Below are 25,045 nucleotides of genomic sequence, written 5' to 3'. Positions count from 1 at the left end.
ACCCAATCTAATGAGCCTATAAATAAGCTGTTTCCTCCAATATGCCGAAGAGAATGATGATTATACTCATGAAGTCTTTATTATTTTATCTTGCCAAGCCTTCGGTTACAGAACACCAAATATAAAGCATCGTTCGAGCATAACTTTAAGACAAGAAGATCCCTAAAAGTCGGAATAAATCATGGTTTAAAATTCTATTGAGATATCGCAAGTTCGCAATGGCCTGCTTTTATCTTATTATCGATGATGAGAAATGATATCGTAACTTGAAATATTGCTCAGAAATATATAACAAGACTATACGAAAAGATTAATAAACTAATCAACCATACACCATGAAGAATATCCAGTCGATATCTGTTTCAGCCAAGAAACAAAATGCATGTAATAAAAATAAATAAATAAATTAAATTCATTTTAATTAACATAGCCTTGAAAAATGCCATATTTACTGCACAAACAACATACAAACGCTGTTGTATTGTCTGTCAAGAGTAATAAGGAAAATGAAAAAAGAAGCTCATAGGGATAGGGGAAATACAAATGGAAAGAATATGGATTTCGTTCAATTAAATGCATGCACTACAAAACAGCACTCACACATACACATGGGGAACATAAATAAACAAGAATTTGAGGTTACAAATTATTTAATCTACGCCTATGCCTGGAGAAACTTGGTGATCCAGTAGCTTGTGTGCCTCGGTAATTTTTGCTGGGAGAATCTATTGGACCCCTGAAAGAAGCATAAGCAGATTTTGCAGGCTCCGGCACCGAGTCTAATGGAATCGCCTCTGCAAAGCATGCCGTGTTGATACGAGTTCTCTCTAGTTCTGTTTGAAGTAACTCAGAGCTATACTGCTGTGCAAGAGCCTGAAGCATACCAAAAAAAAAAAGAAAGAAAAAAAGATAAAATATCTAACGAAAAAAATAAACAATGATGTAGTACAGAAGCATTATCACAGCTTCTGCCATTAAGCTATATCAAGAACCAATTGATAAGCTATAAGAAAGCAGATTGTTTGAATTCCAAAGATCCCCATAATAGCATTTTGCCTTGTTCATGTGTAGATGATAGTCAGAAAATAAAAGTATAAATTCATTAGGAGACATAAGCTACAAGAAACCAGGTTGTTTAAAATCCAAAGATCCCTGTAATAGCATTCTGGCCTAGTTCATGTGTACAGGAATATTATCAATTTTTTGTATATCACATACTATTTAGCATAATACAAATTTATATAAATACTTTCTCTAACAAAATTAAACTATTCAACATATATGAGAATAGAAAATATTATAGAATCTATATTCTTTGTCTCACCGACATAACCTATTCCATGGTATGAAGAATAGCTACTCCCACCACTCCCGTTAGTAAATACCTATTCCCAAAATCACAGAAACAGCTATTCCCCACAACAAGAATAAGTGCAATCAAATGATTGAGCGCAGGTTCTATTTCACATACCAGACCTACCTTAAGATTATATAGCTACTTTAGATCTGACGCAGACCAAAAAACCATAACAAACAAGTCAACTCGTTTAGAGTGTCCTCGTACTACAACAAAAAAATACAGAAGAAGTTTCTTACAATCAGGTCATCAGGTGACACAGACATCCCTTGTCTATCGTCTGCAAGTGCATCTTCACTTCCACGAGTCGGCCGGCGGTGATGCCCTGGATTCTCCATAGTCTCAGTCATGCTCTCAGTAGCTTTCTCCAAAAGCACACCTTGCAAAGACTTCAGTGACTCCCTTGCATCAGGTGTAAAATATGGATTCAATACCGTCTCGAAATACTCAAGCTGCAGAAGATACACATGAAACAATTAATCTTTAAGCAATGACCCCTAGTTTAACCGGTACTTCCTCAACCCTTAAAGGTGGGTAAAGGATAAGATCATAGTATCAAAATTCACAGGGTGCCTAAATAGAAAAGGCTAATAGTTTAAAGGTACTGATAATTCGAATGGAACAGCTGCAGGCAGAACATGCAGAGGGAGGCGTGGGGCTAAGGTGTTGACTTTTTTTTTTTTTTTTTTTGAACTTTTATTGGGGATGAGGTGTTGACTTTTCTTTGAAATGCGTACAGCATCTAAATCTTGTCATATTCATGAAGTTTGAAACAATATTTATATAAGAACCTCAATCTTCTAGGCCCCAGAAAACTGAAGTAACTGTTATTAGTTTTAGTGTATGATTACAGCAAATATGAAATCTCAGAAACATCAGCAGTGTGATTCAGGACTTCTCCAGTTAAGAAAGTTGAACAACTATATTTTACCTCAAGCATGAGCTGACAGAAACCATTTGCATCAAGTGATCTTAGATCTTTGGTTTTGTACTCGTGGAAAAGGCTAAGAAAAGTATCAATCAGTCCTTCCACAAGAATGCCGAGTATCTTGTCCAAGAGGCGCTTAGCACCAGCAAAAACCTGCAAATGAAGTAATATTTCATTGTAGAAGTACAAGTGAGTAAATGAACTGAACTGGTACTTAATCAGAGCTAATGTGTATAAAAATAAGAAAGGAGCACAAGTACCCAAGAAGGCATGTAGTATGTACCTCTGCATGAACAGCTACCATAGTATGCAGTAACTCCACAGCTGCGTCACGCGCACCCTGCAATCAACCAGCATTTTATTGTTCTCTTTAGGGGACAGTACTATTCGCCTAAGAAAGTGTTGAAGGAAAGAAGAAAAATCCAAACAGACACTACTATTATTACAAAATCCACTAGTTTCTTACTTTGACTGCAGGTGCTGCTCCCCACTGAACACCAGAATCCAATAAATAGTTCATGGCAGCTGTTCTGATCAAATTTGCCTGATGGGAAGACATAAATAAAACTGTTCAGGTAATGAAGAAAAATTCAACAGAGCACCATGGAAAGTTATTTTTTAGATTCAATCTGCATCAGCTTGAACATTGAGCAAAAACAATTCCAGCAAGAAAAAGTTGGGCCTGTTTTCTACCCCAAAAATACATGTTGTATCCAAGATAAATCATATATTTGATCCAATTTTACTGGTCTCCAGTAGCAACCTTTTTCTACAAAAAGTGGCACTTGAACAGAACTAAAGTATTTATTAAAAAATAAAAATAAAAAATTCCAGGCTATCTACATCTTCTCTCGAAAAGAAAAATCAAAAGGCAGGAAGAATCAATGATTTTAGACCATCTAATTAGCCATTTCCTAGTGCAATTAATAATATTCAGATATCAAAAAAGGGGGTTGAAATGGTTGCCAGTCAAAATTCAAATTGGAAATGTGAAAATCAATTCATCACACAGAATGTGTGCAAAACCAACTTTCAAGGTAAGGTTGTATTCCAGTAGACTTGGAACCATAAAATTAGCTAAAATGGATATTTATGCTGCTTGACAGTTCACGGTTTCAGAGGAGGCTCAGAATCAAAATTGTAAATATCAGCTCCCGAGTGCAACTGGTAAGCCCAATTTATGTCGTCATTGGCTTATAATAAAACTAATTTGCAATAAGAAACAACTTCTTTTCCCTCAATGCTTGGTAATTCTGAATTCATATTCAAGTTTAGTAAAAAAGAGAGGGATTTTTATCATCCTAAAGAGTAGCCGTTTTCCACCTTTGTTGGTTGAACAGTGACACGGCGTCTTGGATGGATTCCCTTAGAGATTGTTTTCTTCTTTCCTTTTTTAGTTCAATTAGAAAAACAACCTATGCGGATGTACACATTTATCATAACTTCTGAATAATCAAAATAGAAAAGAGAGAAAATTGAATCTGAAAAATCAATTCCAGGGCACTGAAAATTTCTCTTTCAGTAGCTTAACAATTTTTACTGTACACTATTGGATGATTTATATTAACAATTCATACAGCCAACCATCTTGTTACCTTTTCAATATACACACCCAGCCCCACAGCTCCCAGAGCTTCAGATTTCCTTGACGTTCTCATTATTTATTAATTTATTTTATTTTCCCAGGGGCTTAATCTTTCATATTTATTTTTCTTTTTTCTTTTTACTTTTATTTTTACTTTTTTCTTTTTTCTTCTTTACTTTTTTTTGTGGTTTAAAAATGTCTTGTACAGAAAAACTGTGAATGTACTTATTCCACACAACTGGTGAAGTGTTTTCATAACTGAACTACATTTTTCACCTCACCAGGTCACAAGTGCAGTAAAATGCCTACAGCTACAAGATAACAAGACAACAATCGTCTCTGCTTGTGTGTATTGCATCGGGGGCAGTGGGAAACAACTTTTCCATATGAATTGAAGAAGCGTGTTCAGCCATACCTTTGCAAAAGTATACTGAGAAAGCACCTTCTCTTCAAGCCCAGAGAATGATATTACTAGATCTTGTAAGTCTCTGTCCCCTTCATCTTTGTCCCTGAAAAGGAGAGGCAAGAAAGCAGGTCATTGAGCATCACCAGGATAAACATAAAAGGATACACAATTTTTTTGTTTTGTTGATAAATAATCAAATTATCATTAAAAGCGTAAGGCAGCCCCAAGTACACATGAAGTATACACAAGAGAAGCCACCTAAAAATTAGGAACAAAAAGCTCAAGAAAGACATGAAAACTAAATACTAAACGAGAAACAAAAGCAAGTATCCAAAGGTACAAAGTGTTAAAGAACAGAGAAATAAACTCCTCTAAAATCCTATCGCAGTCCTCCAAACACCTATCATTTCTTTCCCTATACAGACACCACAAGAGGCATAAAGGCACCATATGCCAAACAACAGCACTCTGCATATTGCCTGCAGTCCACCAGCAAGCAAACAAATTGACTACCCATCTAGGCATAACCCAAGACATCCCAAATCCATTGTATGATAGGCACAAAAGGATACACAAATTTTCTAGAATAAATGATACAGCAAGAGCCAATCATAAATCACTTTGGGGAATGTATCTTTTTCTATTTCCAAAAGACGTATCCAGGGCTTTTTTAAGCACCAAATAATACCTAGGCATATCAGGTTCCCCTGTCCCACATGCACCAGGCAATTACTAAGATAAATCTCCATGGGTGGCCACCAAAGGGAAAGCAGTAGGATAGAACTTGGGCCAACCTTTCCTAAAGACATTTGGCACCCGAGCTGAACATTCAGCCAATCCCTTGGGGTTAACTAGTCTCTCTATTTGAGGATTGGTGAAATGCCACATTTCATATCACAAAGGAAAGATTTGAACTAATGGAGCTTCAATCCAAAGAACGATAACATGCAACCAAATCAAACAACATGATTACTTTTTTTTTTTCCTGATCAAATGGATACACTTACGACAGAACAAAGAAAAAACATCACAGAACAAAAACAGAAAAAAAGAAAGCCAACAAAACTACCTAAGGGGGGTTAATATTGCTAACGGGGACAACAACAACAACAGGGGCAGGGAGTTAATGGGAATGCTTCCATTAATATCAATGAAAGCAGGCCCTCTAGCAAGGTTATGCATATTCTAATTTGTACTGTGGTGAACTTTGCGAACAGACCAAGTGGGGGATACCACTCGGAAGAGATCGAGCTTCAGAGATAAATGACTCTAGGCGCCACTCAAGAGGTAACTCCTGGTTGAGGAATGCAGACACCACCACAAGCGAGTCTCCCTCAAAAATGACTTTATTAAATCCTATCATCACCACTTGTTTGATGGCGAGTAGGGCTCTAGCCTCTCCCACAAGTGGAATTCCTAGGAGGAACTTTTTTGTCCAAGCATAAAGAAGATTTCCAGATGAATCCCGACAAGTAGCAGCTCCCATTGAAAAGGTCTCATGGATTCCCACATCAAAATTGATCTTTAGGTACTGTTTTGGAGGGGGCGACCACTTTTTGGTTTCTTCCCAAGGACGGATTTCCAAGCCATCAGATGTTTGCTATGAAGCTTTCTAGCATGATGCACCAGCTGGATCACATTAGGAGGGGGCGTTCCATGGACTACATTGTTTTTCTGCATCCATCTGAGACCCCAAGTTGACTACGTTATTTTCCCCACCACGGAGAGATTTGACACCGCAAATGCTCCCTCAAGTCTCTGGAAGAAGCTGACTTTGGATTTCATCCCAGCCTAGAGCCTTTGTTTGGGATATCAGATTATCGAATCTCATTGCAGATATTTTCCATTGACATAAAACCAAGAGAGAGAAGAGAAAGGGGAAAGGAAAGGGAGAAAGAAGAATTTTTTTAAGAGGGGGAAGGGGCAGAGTGGAAACAGGGGGATACAGCAGGGGAAAGAAATGTGAGGGACAGAGAATCGATAGACGACTAAACCAGGAACGAGAGGGAAGGTTGGGAGCGGGGTGGAAGGATCATAGAGGATCGGATGTTGAGGATGGTCTCCAGGGAAAACTCTACGAAAGAGCAGAGGGAAGTCAGACAGCTCAGAAAGACTTAAACAACATTATAACTTGATCCTACAATACACACACAGAGACTCAACACACACCAACAGGCGGGGACCATCATGCTAACATTCTAATTCTGGTCATAATATTTAACCTAAGTTTTACATAAGCAACAGGTAAACAAATAAATTAGGTTGAACCACTTAGGCCTGGAATGATCCTAGCCAAGATGATTATCTTCCGGGTAGGGCTGGGCTAGCAGCTTATATCTGAGTCATATACTGGGCTCGCATCTATTCCAGCTCAGGCTACAAAAAACCAATGCAAAGGACATCTCTCCATGACAAGTTAACATTTCTCCACTGAGGAAGCAGAAAATAGTTGAGTACCTACCTAGACTGCAGCCAGATATGTTTGTACTTGTTGTACAACTCAGAAGAAAGTTCATCTTTGCAGTATCCAATATTACTTAAGACCACCAACAACTGTTGATGGGGATCAAAAACACCCCCAGGGAGATCAGACGACAGTTTTTCTTCTAAATCGTGAGAATATCCATCTTGTAAATGTGAAATTTCTTTGCTTGATTTGTTCTGGACAACCTCACTTCCATTGTGCTCCAGATGACCTGATTAATGTGCACAAATGGAAGCAACATAATTGAGCATGCTTTTAATAGGTAATTTACAGACATAAATTTGAGCTAATCCATCATACCAGCAAAATCCAGGAAACAGTTCAAAAATGCAAGTCTAACAGATTCTTGAGTTTCTTGAAGTTGTGCAAACATATCTTCTGACTTTGCAGCCTCACTCCTCAAAGACTGAATCATTCTGAAATAAGAAATCATGAGACGGAGTCAAAAGACTGCAATAATAGAAAATCATCTTTACCATGGAATGTCTAACATAATCCAGAAGCAATAAGGTTTAATATAACAAAATAATTTCGCTTAGACCAAAAATCGAGAATACAGTTGATATATAAAGTAACATGGGCCTCGCCTCCAAATAACACTGATATTCTTCTGACATTTTAACATTCTTCAAAAATGAAATGGCAGATTTCAGTCACCACTTCAAAAAAAAAAAAAAAAAAAAACTTAATAACTTGATGTGTAATTTTGCACATCAGCGCCATTGTCTCCCTATTTATTTATAATTGCTCTAACTATGATGTTCCATTTCACAGGACATTCAGAGGTTATAAACTACCAATGTCTCGCAAAGAGCTGGGTGCCATGTCAAGCAGCTATTTGTTCATCACTCATAGCATGGATAGGAGCAGGCAATGGTGCTAACACATTTGCATTTCTCTTCTTTTTTTTTTGATAAGTAACACATTTGCATTTCTCTTTTCTCTTTCAAATTTTATTTTCATGTTTTCTGAGCTGTAATTGGTGATCCTAGTCTGACCTACTGTACTTCAAGAAGCAATCGAGCTCTACAACATCCTTTTCTTTTCTTTTGCCTTAATAATGAACCCGATATCCATTTAAACAAAAATTTGCTTGAACTCCTCCAAGGTAACTTAGGAAGTTATGCAGACTAACAGGTCATTAGGAAGCACAGAATGCTTGAGTAACAAGTGATCCAGAGACTTACATGTTGATCTGATCCATCGCTGAGGCCATAATTGAACGGAATGCTAGAGGCAAGAAAGAGATTGTATACTGAGATTTATTCCTTTCAAGAATTGATACTGGGACCCATGTTTCATCTTTTGATACCTCTTCAGTTGATGCCCGCATCCATGAGCAAAGCCTTAGAATGTAAATCTTTGTAATCTCCGAATGAAGTGTTCGTAGTGCCATAACTATAAAATAAAGAAGACAAAAAATCAGAATAATTTTGAGAAGCCAACTATTGAAGATTAACAGGCATCCTAGATACCAGCTAGAGGAGGAGCCGACTCCTTGACTTCAAAACTTTGGCATGCTTTCGATATTTTGTCTATAACATCACTCATGAATGATCGCAGAATATTTGACTCTTCAAGATCACGAAATGTGTTAAGAACCTGCATCAACATTAAACTTGTTTTGAACCACCTGCCAAATGAATGAGCTGTATGGAAGATATTATAAACCACTACTACAATAATTTCAGAGTGGGCATAGACTAATGCTAAATAGAAATTTAAATCCAATTTTGGCTTCAGCTGAAATATACAAAGTTGGCACTCCTAAATAGCACCAGAGAATAAACAATCTTTTATTGGAACAATCAGAAACTTCATAAAATTATTCTCAAACTAGTACTTATGCTAACCCACAAACATTAAAGTAGCTCATTGAACTAACATCTCAATCCAATGTAGAAGGCCATAAATGGTCCAGCCTGCATACTCACTTTGACTTCAAATAAAGATATTGTACTTCGTATCATTCCAGCAACTTCATCAAGAGAATGACTTGAGTACTTCCCATCTCCAACTTTGTCCTCAGTTTTATTTGCTGAAGTGTTAGAATTTGATTCAGCGGAAACTTGAGAAGACTGAAAGAATAAGATCCAGATCAAAGTGAAGACTAAAATCATCATTTTAAAGAACAATTTTTACCTGAGACTACGACTAGGTTCCAATTTTATGTCAAAGCTTTAGAAGAAAGAAAACACTTAGAATACCTTTGCGAATTTCCCACTGAAAACAGAAAGTGCTACTTTCCAGAAGCCTGGTATGTGATGGATGAGTACTGCAGTTAATCTGCGGATGTACCTTCCTCTAAGGGCATCAACTTTTTCGCTGGTGAAGTCTACTGGCTGAGAATCTACCGGAAGATTGGTGTTCTCAAGCATAAGAGAATAGTCAACATCTGACTGAGTTTAATAAACCAAAACAAAGCTAACATCATTATTAAGTACTAATAAATTGGGTAGCTCCAATACCACTATAAGATGACTATTCTTATGCTTACACTTACAGGATGATTTAAGCCTTGTTGAATCTGCCTCCACTTTGCATCAGACAGAGCTCTTTCACGGATCTCATTATGCAATATTTCCATGTTTGCCTCATGATCTAAGGTGCACTTCTCAAGCAAACCTCGAATCCTGTGATTCTGGCAAAGAGACAACACCAAGTATTAAGCAAGTTGATCTTCCGACAGTCGTACTAGGGTAATTTTCACCAGCAAGTAGTTTACGGCTCATGTTGGCTATTTTTTTTTTCTCCATTATTAGTTGGAAAAAGGGTGAGGGGCAACCTATTAGTTGTTAGTGGTTAGTAAAGTTGCTTTGAACTGTTTCAGTTAAATATGGTGTTGTAAGAAGGAAAAAACTTCAACACGTGTAGATGGTATAACTAACTTGTTCACCTCAGCAAATAGCAGCAGAAAATCCTAAACATTACTGGCATACATTGATCATAATCTAGCAACACAGAGATTCGGTTACAAAGAAATTTGAAAATAGTGGGACAGTTATGACTTCACTGACCTGTATAGTTAAATAATGCCACACAGGATCTGACTCGGGTTCCAGCTCCAACAACAGCCTCACAGTATTTTCAAGCTACAAGAAGCATCAAAAGTTCTTAGTAGCCAAAAAAAAAAAAATGCCACAAGTGATTGGCTTTGCATATGAAGATCATATATATGATACAAGAATAGGAAGCATATAAATAATACGGTATACAGATGCTGGCTTCAAGTTGTTGCTTACTTTAATGCATACAAATCATCAGTCATCAGTGGCGGAGGAGAATTGGGGGCTACGCCATGGCCTCCCCCAAAAGTTCTTGAAAAAAAAATAGTAGAGAGATTTTAAGCCCAAACCCCAAAGATATAGATAGGCCCCTCAAAAAATGTCCTTAAAAAGTATCTACGTTGCATGGCATCCCCTAAGAGTTTTTTTTTTTTTTTTTTCTAAAATCCATATACACTTATTCTTCTTCTCAAAAGTTACTCCTATTATTCGATGAAAGTTCTTATAAAACTTGACTCTTTTGTCTTTCTTTGTATTTTTTTTCTTTCTAATTCTCAGAAATTGGATGTCATTTTAGTTTCACTTTATGAATAGGCTTATGACATACACAACACGAAATTCAGCTTATGACATTCGGGATTGGGCTTACACCATTTTCATTTCTCAGAAGTTATTCCTTGTTTTTTTATCTCAAAAAATAACCACTACAAATTATTAAATTAAGAACCCAAGCACAAGTAAAATGCCTCAGGTCAATTCTAATTCTTATAATGTCCAGGTCAGCATGACCAGCATATAGTCAAAAAATACTAAAAGTACAAAACAAGCTTACATTTGTGAGGTCTATTTGTGGATCTTCCATAGACTTGTAAAGCATGCTTTTGAACTCATGCATCACTTTCTCAACCTCTTCAAGAACGCGTTTTAGTATTCCCACCTGAAAGTGACTTATAAATATAAGTATATTGACTTACGTAGGAAAAGAAAACTGTCGAGCAAGTGGTTTTATAGATTAGGGGAACCTATCAAAAAAAAAAAAAAAAAAGATTAGGGGAATCCAAATATTTGGATAAACTTTGTTTTGCCCGAAATAATTGCTAAGAGAAAATCAGCTACTTCCAAAGTAGATATTGAGACAATAATACTAAATACATGAAATAGAACCATAACACAACCTATAAAGTATGATCTACGATGAGGTGCCTTACATAATAGCTAAAAATATAGGGAAAAAAAAATCAACATTTTAGCACTTTATAATATAGATGTTACCATTCAGACATTCATGATTAAAATTAGAAACACAAAATATGATTAACAATCAAATAATCTTTAGAAATATGAGACATCTAAGTCATACAAGTGTATATATATATTGTGATAAGTAATAGAACAAGTAAAGAGATCTATTCGTTGGTAAAAAATAGGAAAAATAAGTATGGTTAGATTGATGATAATTCCTGACTTCAAACAATATTTCGATTGATGATATAGAAAGAGAATCTATTGGGTGGGCCTGGGGATGAGGAACCCCCTACACCCCAAAAAAACGAATGACCATACTAGAATGGACTCCTCTTATTGGTTAGCTGGATCTGAAAATGGAAAACCAAACCATCATTTTAGCACATATCAAGGGATACAACATCTAACTTAAAAGTTGTATACAATTGTCAGAATCACAAAATCATGCTGTACAAAACCAGTCAAGTATCTTGTTCTCTCGTGAGAATATATTTTGAAAAACATTTGTACATTGATAAAGACTTCGAAAAAAGAAAAGGGATGACAAATGATAAAACAAAAAGTAGAATTTACAAACATATAATTGAATTTCAACCAACAGATTAACTAATGCTTAAAAATGAGTTCTGAAATTTTTGTGCCTTAACAAAAAAGTTGCTAGAAAAATATAAATTTTAGTATACATGAGATGGTAAAGCAATCGACTTCGCCTTCTTGTATTCCCTAACTGCCAAGTCATATTCACCCTTACTAATGCTCCCACGAATTGTACTTGGCAAGTTGAATAATGTTCGAAACCTCTGTAGCATTCCTTGGACAGACCTGATCTTCTCAGCTTGGGCCTACAGTAGAGCCATTCAAGAAAAAGATGCAAGATATGTGATCGTTGTTGCATCAGCAGGACTAACTTTCCAATCAAATCAAAATTTAAATGTTACAAACCTGTCTCTCAAATAGAGGCTGGAAGGCACGATTAGCCTGCAAACTTACTCCTTGGATGCAATTAAACAAATGAGAAGTCCCTGAACCTTCAGGGTCGTCTTCAATCCGTTTCAACTTTGACTCAATATCTAGTAAAGAATAAGACTTTTCCACATCAAAATCAAGAAACAATCCAACTTATCACTAAAATTAGGATTTTAATCAAAATTTCTTGCAGGTGTGCAAGTGCACACACACACGAGTCTAGGGAGTTTGCTTTCAACTTAAAAATTAACGCCTGAAAACCATGTGACGTGATGGATGCATACCATCAATTGTGGTTTTGCAAGAAACAAAGCAATCAAAATTGTCTTTAACCAATTGTTTTCTCTGTTGAGTCCTTCCTTTAAGATCAGTCTTCAAAGCAAGAGCACCAGCCTCCATATCTGCTGCACTTGTGTCTTGGTGTATTCGGGATAGAAACAGCTTTGCGTCAAATTTTTCAGAGAAATAAATCAACTTCTCTGCAAAAATTTTCATGAAAGATGATGTCAACCACACTGAACATAGAGGGAAGGGTAAATTTATTAATCTAACTTATGTGATGCTCTATATAAAACTTCCCAAATCAATCCAAATCTAAAATGGGAAAATAAAAACCACCATTTTCCTCTTAATAGAAGTGTAAATTACAATATACTATAACAACAGAATATTAATCATACCACGAAGGCTACTATCCAGAGGATCTTTGTCCAACTTGGATGGAGAGCTTTCTGACATGTCAGTGATAAGCCTTAATGATTTGTTGTCTATTATTCTGTATGGACAGCACAAACTCAAGTTAGTGGAAGTAATAATAGGAGATGAACAACTTTAGAACTACCGAATTCAGTCTGCTATAAGGAAAATATTGGGCCAGCAATTCCGTTAGATTCAAATTTGTTAATAGCTAACAGTATGAAGTAGGCTGTGCTGCCATGAAATGAAAAATCAACAATAAGCGATTTCAAAAATTAAGATGTTCAAATTCCTTTAAAGATCAATGCAAATCCAGCTAGCTGAACATAATTAAAGCAGCTAGCAGAGCCTTGAAGATATGTAAGGAAGAGAGCACTAGAAACGGAGATAACATGGCAAACAATGCCAAGTAAAAAAGTTAACAGATTAATCATGATGGCCAGAAGAAACAATGTGTGTAATCCAAGATAAGTATTACACAGAAGATTTTTACCCCAACCCTAGTGGATCAACACATTCCATGCCACGAGGGAATGACTGCAAAGTGCTAAGCCCCTTTATTCCGATTAATGAAGGTTTTCGCTCAAATTTTTGAGCCACAGGTGCTGTTCTTGTCTCCCGCATTTCACGAACCCTACGATTAAGCTGCCAGAGAAGCACAACGATATGATATCAAATTAATGGTTCAAAGATACTTCCCCCCCACCCCCCAAAAAAAAAAAAAAATGTTAACATCCGAATGCACACTATATTGTACTTTGGAAGGCATTCATAAAAGGATGCATAAAACTTCTGATTCTCAGGCCTTCAATTCAGGATCCATATATTCCACCAAGTGATTATTGGATATCGATTTTTTTTTTTTTTTTTTTGGAGTGGGGGTTGTACTGAAGCAGAAATAAAAAGACCAAGGAACACTATCAATATGGTTCAAATTACCCATATATTTAATACAAAAGGAGAAATACCCAAACATTTGCTCCCTGATTTGGTCTCTTTTCCTAGACAGGTGATGCAGGCTCCAAGAAGCTCCCAGGAGAGCAAACTTAAAACCCAAATATTTGAAATTTTGATCTTTGTTTTCTGTGAAGCCTAGTTGGAATAATACGAAGTCTTAGTCTATGGTTTTAATCTTAGATTTATGTTTATTTGTGTCAGGAAGCTGTTAGCTCAGTCAAGTTTTCTTAAGTTTTATTAAATCATGGGTGATCTGGTAATTTTCAGAATTGCTGGAATTGGCTGTACCAAAGGCTCATGAGTCTTATTTTATGTTTTAAACTTATTTTCTATTTTGTTGTAGTTTCGTACTTGATTTTAGTTGTTGTTCAAATTACCTTTCTTTGTTATCCAGGAGTCCTAGTCTTTATACGAAAAGGATCGGGAATAGCCTATATAAAGGTTTTCATGTAGAAATTCTGAGATTGAGTTTAATAAAATTTCATCAGCTAAGGATGGTGCTATGGCATGGAGAAACCAGCTAAGGCGTCTTAGTCTTTAGAAACCTGCTTTTGTTTAACCGAGCGCTCTTGGGAAAATGATTATGATGCGATGCAACAGAGAGGAAAGCTTTGTGGAGGTGAAAGTTAAATATGGTAGCATGTGGATAAGATGGTGCTTCAACGAGATTTTTGGGTCCTACGGGGTTGGGATGTGGAAACACATTAGAAGGGGGTGTGGGATGTTCTCTAGATTTGTGAGATTTGAACTGGATTTGCATAGGACACTGTACAGGGTCTTTCTGCAAACTCAACAAATTCCAGCACCAGCTCATTCTTCTAGAAATGAGATGACAAGCTCCACCGTTAAAAACATATGGGTACGCAACAAATAGATAAATAATATTGAAATCACCCAGTGCCTTGAAGGTTTTGCACCAATTCACACAGATGCTTCAATGTAGATGACAACTTGTAATCCAGTTCAACCTTAAATTTTAAATGCTTCAACTAAGCTGGTGATTATAACTCAATCTAAAATTATGTTCAAAATAACGCAATGGTAAAAACAAGTACCAAAAAGAGAGAGGAAAAAACGAAAGGAAAGAAACTCAGTGGAACAATGCATTCTCAAACTAGTTCAGCACAAAAATGATTTTCCGAGTCAATTTTCAGCTTCATGAACTAATCTAAGCCACAATAAGTCCATTTAAGTTCTCTGTTTCAAGTAAACAGTCGCAATAGCTAATACTACTAGAAGTAAAACTATAAATTAATCTCATTAGCGGTCATTTCTTCCAACTAAGTATGAAGGCCTCATTCTTAAACAACAAGACTATCAGAATCAATTAGGCGTAAATAAACGAAAATTCAAAGATCGGAATTGAAATCTCATTCTTGACCAACCTCAGCGTCGTCGACGTGTTTCCAGAGAGCAGGCTCGTCGCCGTCCCAGGCGGCCTCATCCTCTTTGGCTCGAGCCCTGGAGCCACCGGTTCGTTGACGCGAACGATCATCTCTGGTGGTGGAGTCTTCATCGCCGCTGGAAATGCTGAGCAACTCCACCTCCGAGTCATCGTCCTCCTCCATCACTCTCCTCCCCGCCGCCGCAGCCCTAGGATTCGAAGAATTGGGCGGCGGAGCGGACTTCTTCATCGGCGCAGGAGGCTGCACGTAGTTCGCCACCGGCTTCCTCGAACTGTTGTTGGACGCAGGAGGCCTCTTGTAATTGAGATCTCGCTCCGCTTGTTCCTTCAGAGCCATTTGGAGAAGCTCGTCCTCGTCCAGGTCCCCGCTGTCGCTTGACATTTTCTTTTCTCTGCTGAAATTTGATTTCCTTTTGTGTTGCGGGAGATTTTATGCCATGGGTTATAGATAGATCTAATAATTACTCCATTATACCATTCCACACAACACAACGTTTTAGTAAACACGCCGGAAGGGAAAAGTCCCACGGAAGTGGCGCGTTGGGTATGCTGTCACCGGTGTTACGGTGTAGGACGTTTTGAGGTTACACGTGTGGCAATTTACGATTGTCCCCAAACAAATTTGATATTGCTGGTGATTACTCGGGATCTTCTAAAAATTTTGAAGGTGTTTTCTAATGCATTCAAACTAGAGAAATGCTATAATGCAATAAATAAATTATTTTTGTCCTATAAAAGTCTTAGGTAGCAAAAGATCATAGACCCTATCCATAGTTGATATAGCCTCACCCAATGGAAACTGTGACTTCTTGCTACCTAAAACTTTTATGAACAATAAATTATCTTTTTATTGCACTATAACATATCTTTTAAAATTATCATTTTTGTATGCCAATACTTGTGTGTATTGTATTTGTACTTGAAATGATCGTATTTCCCTCCTCATGGAAGCGTTTACGGTTTATGGATGGAGTATGGTCTTAGCTAGGTGTCATGTTGAATTCTTAGCTAACTAGGCAGGGTTGTAACTGAGCCGCGCTGAGTCGAGCTTTAGGATTTTAAAACTAGTTTGTTTACGAATATGTTTATTTGAGCTGAGTTATGAAATGTGTGTCCAAGTTCAGCTCGTTTAAATCTTGGGTGAGTTTAAGCTCAAGCTTGAGTTCGTTGAAAATGCTATTCAAGTCGAGCTAGGCTCAACTTGTGCTCGAGCTAGGCCATTAAATTCTTTAATGTATAATCTGATCAAAGTTTAAGTTCGAATTTTAAAACAACTTTTAAACATTTATCTATGGTATAAATATATAATATGTAACTATATTATTACATATAACTAGATGATAGAAAATATAGTATATTTATAATCACAACGTAGAGTAGGGTTGCAATCATGAAGCAGTTATCTTTGACGCTACAATTCTAACATTCGTTATGCTGACACGGCTAATTGAGTTATTTGTTTTCTCCTGGTCGGAGTTTTATTATCTATGTTATGCTTTACTTTAGTCTTGTTAGCCTTCATGATATGGTTAAGACTTTGGGTTTGAGCTTTATCATCCCAATCATAATCATTGGCTCCCAAATTTGCATTCCTGACATAAGTTGGGCCAAATGTATGCCTGGTCGAGAAATGCTATTGAGCATTCTCCCAATATTTTCCTAGAGAATGAAATACTGGGGTTACTCCAGTACAATGGCATTTGCTCTTTCAATTCGTTGTGAGCATTTTTTTTCATGAAATAAAACTCCTATTAGTTGAAATTTATATGGATCCATCATTTTTGTCAGCCCAATAGTGGATAATGTATCATCAACGTCGTTAAAAATGGGCCCTTTGTTACACCGTAAGTGATCATTTGATTGTATCGATTTTGCTAATACCAAGTCGTTTTGGGTATTGGGCAGTTCTTAGTGGGCCGGACTTATTTAACATATGAGCCCCTACCCTTACACCGTTATTTGGCTCATTAAAGAAATACCCTTTACTTCTAATTTTTGAATTTTTTTTTTTGAAATTTTTTTTTAGATGAGGAGAATGAATATTCAAATTAGAGACTTTCACTTTATAAGGTGTAGTCTCCAGTCGATTGAGCTTCTTGGTTTAGCTCATTATTCTTTACATTTAATTAAGCAAACTGATCATTAACTGCTACAATACAATTGGCGTCAATTGAATTTGTACTGGGGCTATGCCCTAGTGATCGAATTTTTAAAAAAAGAAAGAAAGAAATAAGGGCCCCTCACATATTAAGCTATAGCAGCGTGGACAGGATTGGATATTAGCTTGTGCATCCATCCTCCTGTGTCCTTCAGTTATTCCAAGAATTACAATTATGACCAACTACAGAAATCAAGCTTTGATGCGCCTCAACGCAATGTAAGCCAACAACCTATATCCCACAAACATCAACAGCAGCACGCCAACGCTCACCAGAGGGCTGATTTGCCTCCCAATGTCTTCTTCAATAAACTTACAGCTCGCCGAAGATCTATCACGTCCATGCTGGCCGGAGCAGCCCAACAAGGACGAGAGTTTCTCCCCTTCTCCATATTGCACGTTGATGAGAAGCCGGTAACTGTAAAAGGTGGTGGAAATATACTTGATCCAAGCCATGCAAGAGGGCACCTTGTGCACGTAAAACCCTCCGGTCAACACAAACGCCAGCATTGTAATCGTTACCACCGTCGAGGCCTGCTTGGCGTCCATGATAGCCGCGCCTAAGAAGAGGCCAAGGCCCTGAGAGACGAGCACGTAGCCGAGCAGGAGCAACAGAGTCAAAAGAAAAGCGTCTAACGTGGGTTTTAGTCCGGCCATCCAGTAAGTGACAGCGAGAAAGATGGTTGGGAGAATGAGTTCCATCGGCAGATCTCCGACGATCCGAGCCATGAAGTATGAAGAAAGTGTGTACATTCCAGAAGCACGCTCCTTCATGAAGATGGCACGCTCTTGAGGGAAGGCGAAGACGGAGTTGAACGACGGGAAGACTCCCCAGAAGATGGAGATGAAGAAGAGGAGGCCTAGACGGTCTTGGATGTCTAGGAAATTGGAGTGCCACCACATCAAACCGGCTAATATTGCGGCTGTGATTACCTGGAAGACCCGAAGAGTGTTAAAGGATTCGTGTTTTCGCTCCTTGAGGCTTCTTTGGAGGAGTATCCTGAACTGGTTGAACCATGCGGAGAAGGATATTATATTGCTGCAGTATCTTTGTTCTTTTGAAGAATGGCTGCTTCCAATAACAATATTCGTCCCTTTTGTTGGAATGGTTGCAGTGTTGTCCAAGCAGGCAGCTTTTACCTTCGGAGCCAACAAGGTGTTGTACGATGAAAAGAGGGTGTTCTTGATGTTTGGCTTATCTCTTTCACTTCCACTATCAAGCTGGCAAACACCTGCACAAATGAAGATTAATGGCCTTAATTAATTAATATCTATTACCCAGATGACTTTCCTATGATAAAATTCAAATAAATGGCTTGCACATATGAATTAAAGACATGAAATATTAAATTCATTAATTGAATGATTAAATTTTAATTTTCCAATCAAGTTACATTTTTGGGATAACATATATATATATATAGCATGGACCTTATTAAGTTTAAACTAGTCTCTATATATAATTCACTTATTAGTATAATTAAATATTACATGCATGTGTCAATAATTTGAATATATCACACATGAAAGAGAGTACTGTTAAAATAGAAAATAATTAAATGACACATTCAAATTAGAGTTAAATGTTTATGAGTTAAAAGTAAAGCATAACAACTCATATACAATATTAAAATGGCACTTAAAAAAATCAAAGAATAATTAATTAATAGATTACTCTCTTGAGTCATGTGTGTTGCTTTCTCTTTTGATTGCCTTTTTCGAGTGAACCAGGCTGTTAGAATTAAAGTTAGATAAGAATAAAATGGAGACATGAGACCATAGAAGACCCCTCACATCAAAGATCATCATATCCATACAATATCTAAACTAGATATCACCCCACTACGACCTTTCAACAAAAGGTTTGATCTTTTTACAAGCTAAGTTTTTAGAATTTCTTTTAATTAAGTCTATTAAATTGACACGTTTCTAAAATACACTTTATCTTATATATAACGAGGGAGCGGGGGAAGAAAAGATGCACGATAAATAAAGACATTATTATTTGATTAGTTTAATGTAATGGTGTAGGGCCTAATGACATGTACAAGCAAATAAGTAGCAGCACACACCAAAGCTACAAATAAAGGTGGACCAGTAAAAGTGGTAAGGTGGGATTCCACTCAAAAATTGGTGGTGCTGGTAGGGCGACCACTTCCATCTTTATTGTACAAAACTTTTCTTTTTCATCAATTTCAAACTCTTTGGTATTCCATGTTTGGTAAGAAGAATGTGCAGAGTTAAAATTCAAAGCCATCCAACACACGTGTTAATTAATTGCTCTTCGTACCATATCATGCAGTAATCTAAGACTTCGAAAAAGTTTCAAGAGAATGAAGCCAAGTCTATAACCTATATAGCCTTTGAAAATGAGAGCAATCTTAGTCATTGCAAGAAGAAAATCTTTACTCTATACCCACAACATGATCATCACTATTTTTTTTGTTCCACTTTTTTACAAAGACATTTAGAGTGTTGGGCACTTAACTTTCATAGAGTTGTCACACTGACCTCATGAGTGATATAAGAAATGCCAAAAAAATCAGTGGTCAAAGCCAATAAGAACAAAGGAATTGGAAAGAGATCTAGGGTTTCATTAGTGCAATCCTCATATGCATCCACCATAATGGTCAATTAGCTGGTCATCAATGAGACAAATTAAGACGATACCCTTCATCCACTAGTATGTTTTGTGTAGCTCAAAATGTTTTCTAATGTAGGCCTTTGGCATGACCAAAAGTAATAGCTTCGATGTGACAATTGATCAGTGATTCCCTACTAATAGATATTTTAAATCCTCATTTAATCCTAACCATAAATTACTACTTGGATGTGACAATTGATCAGTGATTCCCTACTAAAAGATATTTTAAATCCTCATTTAATCGTAACCATAAATGGGGTGTTGTACGTCGTTAAGAGCCGTAGAGATTATAGATACTGCTAATGACTTTTAAATGTATTAAAGATCTTCCTTCCCAAATGACAAAAAAAGCCCAGTGTCCCGACTTATTGAGATTGAGACACGAATTTCTTATGATAGAACTAACTCTTATGAGATTTATCCGCTTAAGCAGATCTCGAGACAACTTTTCTCTTGCATGGATAAGTGAGCCTTATAAAGACTTTTCTTTTACACATATTATTTGAATTGCTAGTAATCTAAATATCTAATTACTTATTAAGTATTTAAGTTCGTGGAGCCATGGGTTGTAACACCAATTATCGAGGGACGCTGATGCGATGCTCCACCTCCCAAATGTCCTTAACTAATAATCATTGTGTCCAAGAATAGATTAAAGGGAAGGCTAAGAGACAAAGCCCCAAAGTTTGTGTGTATATATGCATTATTCAATGCACCTATTGTCAATGAGCACTTGTACAGTCGTGTTGGCATTATTTAATTCCTAGACTCTGCTTAGTGACATACCCACCAAGACATTCAAAAATGTCACCAACTTCAAATGTATTGAGTCGACAATTGTGTCCAAAACTAGGTGTACACCTAGTTTTCATGCAATTTTATACTACTGTCCGATTGATCGGTTCCTAGCCAGCTAGCTAGCCGGTGGTTTATCACCTAACAAATGATGTGACCCCATTTGTTTATCGACAGACCTCGTAGGTTGTTGTTGGGGCTAATGGATCAAATCATTTCATTTGAAATACTCGATAAAACTTGTCCCACAAGTTCATTTCGAGTCATTTCACATGTTCCCCCTTCATTTCGATCATGTAATATTTGTTTGTGTTTATGTTTTTATTTTATCTTTTTCAAAATAAATATATTAATAAATCACTCAAAACACATCAAAACAAATTTTTTAACCTCCAAAAAAAAAAAAAAAAAATACCATCTAAAGTGAATAATCTATTAAGAGCAACAAAATGCACACACATGGTACAACATCTAAGCTTTCATGACGTGGCAGCCATAATTCAACCAATAGTGACGTGGCAGCCGTAAGTATATTGTTTGCACTATGCTTTCCAAGGGTTAAAATGACGTGGCAGCCATAATTAAACCACCCAATTACCAATCAATTGATTCCGTAGGGTATCTTGTATCATAATTAAAGTAAAACCTTATTTGGACGGTCCAAAGCCCATACGTACAGCCGTGTTTATATTCTGGGAAAGGAAAAGAACATGAATGTAGGGTCCACTGCCTCTAAAATAATATCCTAATAATTCTTGCTACTCAATTAGGGTATGCTGGGGCCCATATTCCTCCCACAAATGATAAATATCTCTATTGGGATAAAAACACTAGAGGCACTAAAAGCCTTGATTCCCAAGACTTCCCTCCACCATTTCCAAAACAAAAATAAATCCAAAACTCAAACCTTCCATAAGGCTACTTATTTAATAAGAGTGCGTCTAGTTAAGGTTACAATGATTCCATATATTAGATCTTTTATTTTCTTATAAGTTATTTATAAGTCAATCATTAAACAATTTTTATTATTTTTCAAATTTTCTTGTACTTATATATATATATATATATATATATATATATATATTATGAATCTTACTTAATTTTTATACTATAAAGATAGAATTTGTAAAAAGGGAAAAAAAAAATTATAATAAAAACTAGAGTATTCCAAGCATTTAGTCCATTTAATAAAGTGGATCAAAGACAAAGACACTCTAGCTATCTCATAAAAAATTCATCACACTTTGACTCATATCCCATGGTTCGAACTAGTTTGAACTCACGATCGATGAAGGAAGAAAAGAGAATATATATATAAAAATTTTAACACTACCCATCTCTTTAATTCTAGTCCACAGAAGATTCAGCCTCGTGCATGCGCAAAATTGGAAATTTCCACAATAATCACATATATTTTGGACATGTGTAAATTAATTTGAAAGAATTTTTACTAATTTAGTTTATCCATTAATTAATATGTATTCAAAATATATAGATGTTTTTTGATACCCAATTTAGAGAAAAGTTTTATTAATGAGAATAACACTTATGCTAAACGAATCTAGTGGTATTAATCCCTTACAAAAGCTGAAAAGAGGAAAAAGGATTGGAGCATAAGGAGTCAAATCGAGTTGGCTAAAAGAGGAAAAAAAGTTGTGAAGGGGAAGAGACCGTCAAAGTCGAGAAAATAGGACACGTGGTGGGAGTGCATCAGAAAATTATTTTTCCTACCAAAAAGAACTCTCAATAATATGGAATTAAATCAGAATCCAGTACGTGTCTAATTGATTCTATCCGCCATCGTCTCCTCAAAGAAGCCTTTGCCTTTCCATTGAGAGAATAATAATAATAAAATACAACCATTATTTTATTATTAAACCCCCCACCACCGCCACCACCAGCTGCAGGGAAACCATCGTCATTTGCCACCCAAACACCACTCGATTTGGCATGGATATAGAGAATGTAATTTTTATTTATTTATTTTAAATGAAAAATAAAAAGGTAAGGATTATTATTAATTATTTTAGAGGATTAAAAAAATGGCGCTTTCACACGCTCTGCAAGACACTCTAAAACATTATCCAGCCCCTACAGCTAATGCTGTGGCATGGCAGAGGATAATCAATGCCTCATAGGGACCAAGCTGGTCAGAAATATTAATGGCCCCAGCCTAAACCAAGGAATAGGAATTAAGATAAAAAGTGAAAAAAAAGACAAAAATACATCTCAATTATAACTAATTAACCGGATATTATCTGATTCGTTCGGGTTATTATCAGATTCTGTTCAAAGGGACAGGGACAGGGACAGCAGAAGTATGGAGAAGTAGTGATCACAGTGTGTGTTTGTGTGTGCTACCCATGATGTTAGAAAAGGCTCTACAAGGAAGAAGCAAAGGAAGCAGAAAAAGTTGGTAAAAGGAAGACATTTTCTCGACCAAAAGAGTGGCCATCTTTTTTCCTTTTCCGCTTTAAATCATTGTCATAAATTAAACTGGTATTTTCTTGGCACACCTCCAAAGTGCATACATCCAAATTTGTTAACGAGGTAGTAAAATTTATTATTTAAATTTAAATTCAATACGTAAAAAGTTAAAAATAAATAAAAAATAAAAATGAAATAAAACAAAAGGGTTACGTACCGTTAGCGAGATCAAGCAGGAAGTCCGCAGGGTTCATGGAGAAAGACGGCGAGAAGCCAACCGACTCAAAGTAGCCGACAGCCTCGTTCCCTTTCCCAAAGTACAAGCTCCTCCCCTCTGACAGAACCAACACCGAGTGGAACATCTGGTAAACTCGGCTAGACGGTTGGTGCATGGACGTCACTATCGTCTTTCCCTTCTGAGCTAGGGAAGCCAACGTGGCAACCAGCCGGTGGGCCCCGGTGGAGTCCAACCCTGACGTGGGCTCGTCCAGCACGAGCAAACTAGGGTTAATCAGCATCTCGTTCGCTATGCTCACTCTCTTTCGCTCCCCGCCAGATATCCCACGTATGAAGCTGTTCCCTATTATTGTGTTCTCGCATTTCACCAAACCCAGCTCCGAGATCACCGACTCGGCCACCGATATTTTCTCCTTTTTCGATAGCGTCTGCGGCAGGCGGAGGAGGGAGCAGAAAACTAGGGTTTCGCGGACGGTGAGGTGGGGGTAGAGAATATCGTCCTGCGTCACGAACCCCGTGCGTCTCAGAACCGTTTTGCTCAACTTACGATCGTTGGCGACGATTTTTCCGGTCAAGCCGTTTCCGTGGAGTCTCCCAGCAAGCGCATTGAGGAGCGTGGATTTTCCGCTCCCGGAGGGGCCCAGGATGGCTAGGATTTCGCCTGGGGAAACCATTCCTGTTATCCCGCTCATGATTGTTCGCTCTTCAATCGTGGCCGTTGATCTTTGATCGGATTTTGTGGGCCTCTGACAAAATATGCGGCTGAGGCTGCTGCCGCCGCGCTTCTGCTTGTTCTCAATCTTCACCCGGTAGCACACGTCCACGAACTGCATGAAAAAATGGTAATTAAAAAAGAAGATCAATAATAGATATGTCTCTAAACTACTGCTTGTCATGAAAGCGCTAGAAAAAGACAGACCTTGAGAGTAATAGGATAGCAAGAAGACAATAAAGATGGCAAGTCACGCGTATCTCGAGGGTGATCTTTCGGAAAACCTCGGCCGTCCGATGACTCTCCATTGGGAGTACTACTTTCTGCACCACCAAACCTCGGCATTATATTTTTCTTTTTCTTAGTTTCTAAAAGAACCAAAAAAAAAAAAAAAAAAAAAACGAGAGAGAGAGAGAGAGAGATATTGGGAAATGAGGGGTGGAATTGGAGAGAGTGATGAAGAGAGAGCGGGATGCTCGAACACGAACCCTATTTATTTAGGTAAAAGGCCCCAGTGCATGCCACGTCAAAGTGAAGCGCCAACAGAGGAGATGCAACGTGGCAGCTCCGTGTGCCATTTGGCAACTTGTAAAGGTTGGTTCATAGAAAGTGCTTCTAATATCTTTTTTTTTTTTTTTTTTTCTGACTCTCTCTCTTTCTCGAGTAAGAGCGAGAAAAAGTTTTTGACTGAGAGGAAAGAAAGAGGGCAGAGGCCGAGAGCCATTACTGTTTCATAACTCATAAAGCTCATTTCAAAGGACAAAGTAAGAGAGAAGAGAGAGAGAGAGAGACGCAGATCGAACTGCTTTAATCGGGATGGGGGAGATGACTTTGGGATGAGAGTGGGAAAAAGTGTGGAGCAATTACTGCAGTACATGCCTAACATTCAGTATCTTTAAATACAGCGTTAGATTCCCCAACAAATCATATCAGAATATTACTATATATATCTATAGCAAAAAAATATTTTAAATCAACGTTTATTACAAAAATAGTCTTTAATTTCGACCATTTTTACTATGAGTCTATACAAATTC

General features: G+C 37.2%; 2 protein-coding genes across 2 annotated transcripts; both read right to left on the bottom strand.

Annotated features, from left to right (window-relative positions):
* Nucleotides 1-404: 404 nt before the first annotated feature.
* LOC132189161 (exocyst complex component SEC5A-like) lies at nt 405-15,579 on the bottom strand. Its single transcript, XM_059603746.1, has 21 exons — nt 15,016-15,579; nt 13,167-13,318; nt 12,658-12,752; nt 12,262-12,456; nt 11,954-12,081; nt 11,695-11,853; nt 10,599-10,703; nt 9,779-9,853; nt 9,265-9,402; nt 8,969-9,160; nt 8,696-8,839; nt 8,237-8,363; nt 7,949-8,159; nt 7,062-7,177; nt 6,738-6,972; nt 4,286-4,379; nt 2,752-2,829; nt 2,569-2,625; nt 2,289-2,438; nt 1,597-1,809; nt 405-873 (listed from the first exon to the last, which is right to left on the bottom strand). The coding sequence occupies exons 1-21, from the start codon at nt 15,415-15,417 to the stop codon at nt 640-642; spliced, it is 3,300 nt and encodes a 1,099-aa protein (XP_059459729.1). The 5' UTR covers nt 15,418-15,579; the 3' UTR covers nt 405-639.
* A 1,701-nt stretch (nt 15,580-17,280) lies between these two features.
* On the bottom strand, nt 17,281-24,377 carry LOC132189864 (ABC transporter G family member 25). Its single transcript, XM_059604681.1, has 3 exons — nt 24,216-24,377; nt 23,277-24,123; nt 17,281-18,425 (listed from the first exon to the last, which is right to left on the bottom strand). The coding sequence occupies exons 1-3, from the start codon at nt 24,351-24,353 to the stop codon at nt 17,386-17,388; spliced, it is 2,025 nt and encodes a 674-aa protein (XP_059460664.1). The 5' UTR covers nt 24,354-24,377; the 3' UTR covers nt 17,281-17,385.
* Between the last annotated feature and the right edge of the window lie 668 nt (nt 24,378-25,045).

The sequence above is a fragment of the Corylus avellana genome, chromosome ca8 (genome assembly GCF_901000735.1).
Source record: "Corylus avellana chromosome ca8, CavTom2PMs-1.0".
NCBI classification, from domain to species: Eukaryota; Viridiplantae; Streptophyta; class Magnoliopsida; order Fagales; family Betulaceae; genus Corylus; species Corylus avellana.
Note: the sequence above shows the minus strand (reverse complement) of the source record. Positions and strands in the feature narration are given on the sequence as shown.

What these genes read in the sequence shown, in the direction of transcription:
- LOC132189161 (XM_059603746.1), bottom strand. Translation starts at nt 15,417, where the DNA reads ATGTCAAGCGACAGCGGGGACCTGGACGAGGACGAGCTTCTCCAAATG. An exon ending in CACAAATAGACCTCACAAAT is followed by an intron (nt 9,854 to 10,598) that starts GTAAGCTTGTTT and finishes TGCTTCTTGTAG; the next exon opens with CTTGAAAATACTGTGAGGCT. An exon ending in GCGATGGATCAGATCAACAT is followed by an intron (nt 7,178 to 7,948) that starts GTAAGTCTCTGG and finishes TTCTTATTTCAG; the next exon opens with AATGATTCAGTCTTTGAGGA.
- LOC132189864 (XM_059604681.1), bottom strand. Translation starts at nt 24,353, where the DNA reads ATGCCGAGGTTTGGTGGTGCAGAAAGTAGTACTCCCAATGGAGAGTCA. An exon ending in GCTATCCTATTACTCTCAAG is followed by an intron (nt 24,124 to 24,215) that starts GTCTGTCTTTTT and finishes TTTTTCATGCAG; the next exon opens with TTCGTGGACGTGTGCTACCG. An exon ending in CCTGCTTGATCTCGCTAACG is followed by an intron (nt 18,426 to 23,276) that starts GTACGTAACCCT and finishes TCATTTGTGCAG; the next exon opens with GTGTTTGCCAGCTTGATAGT.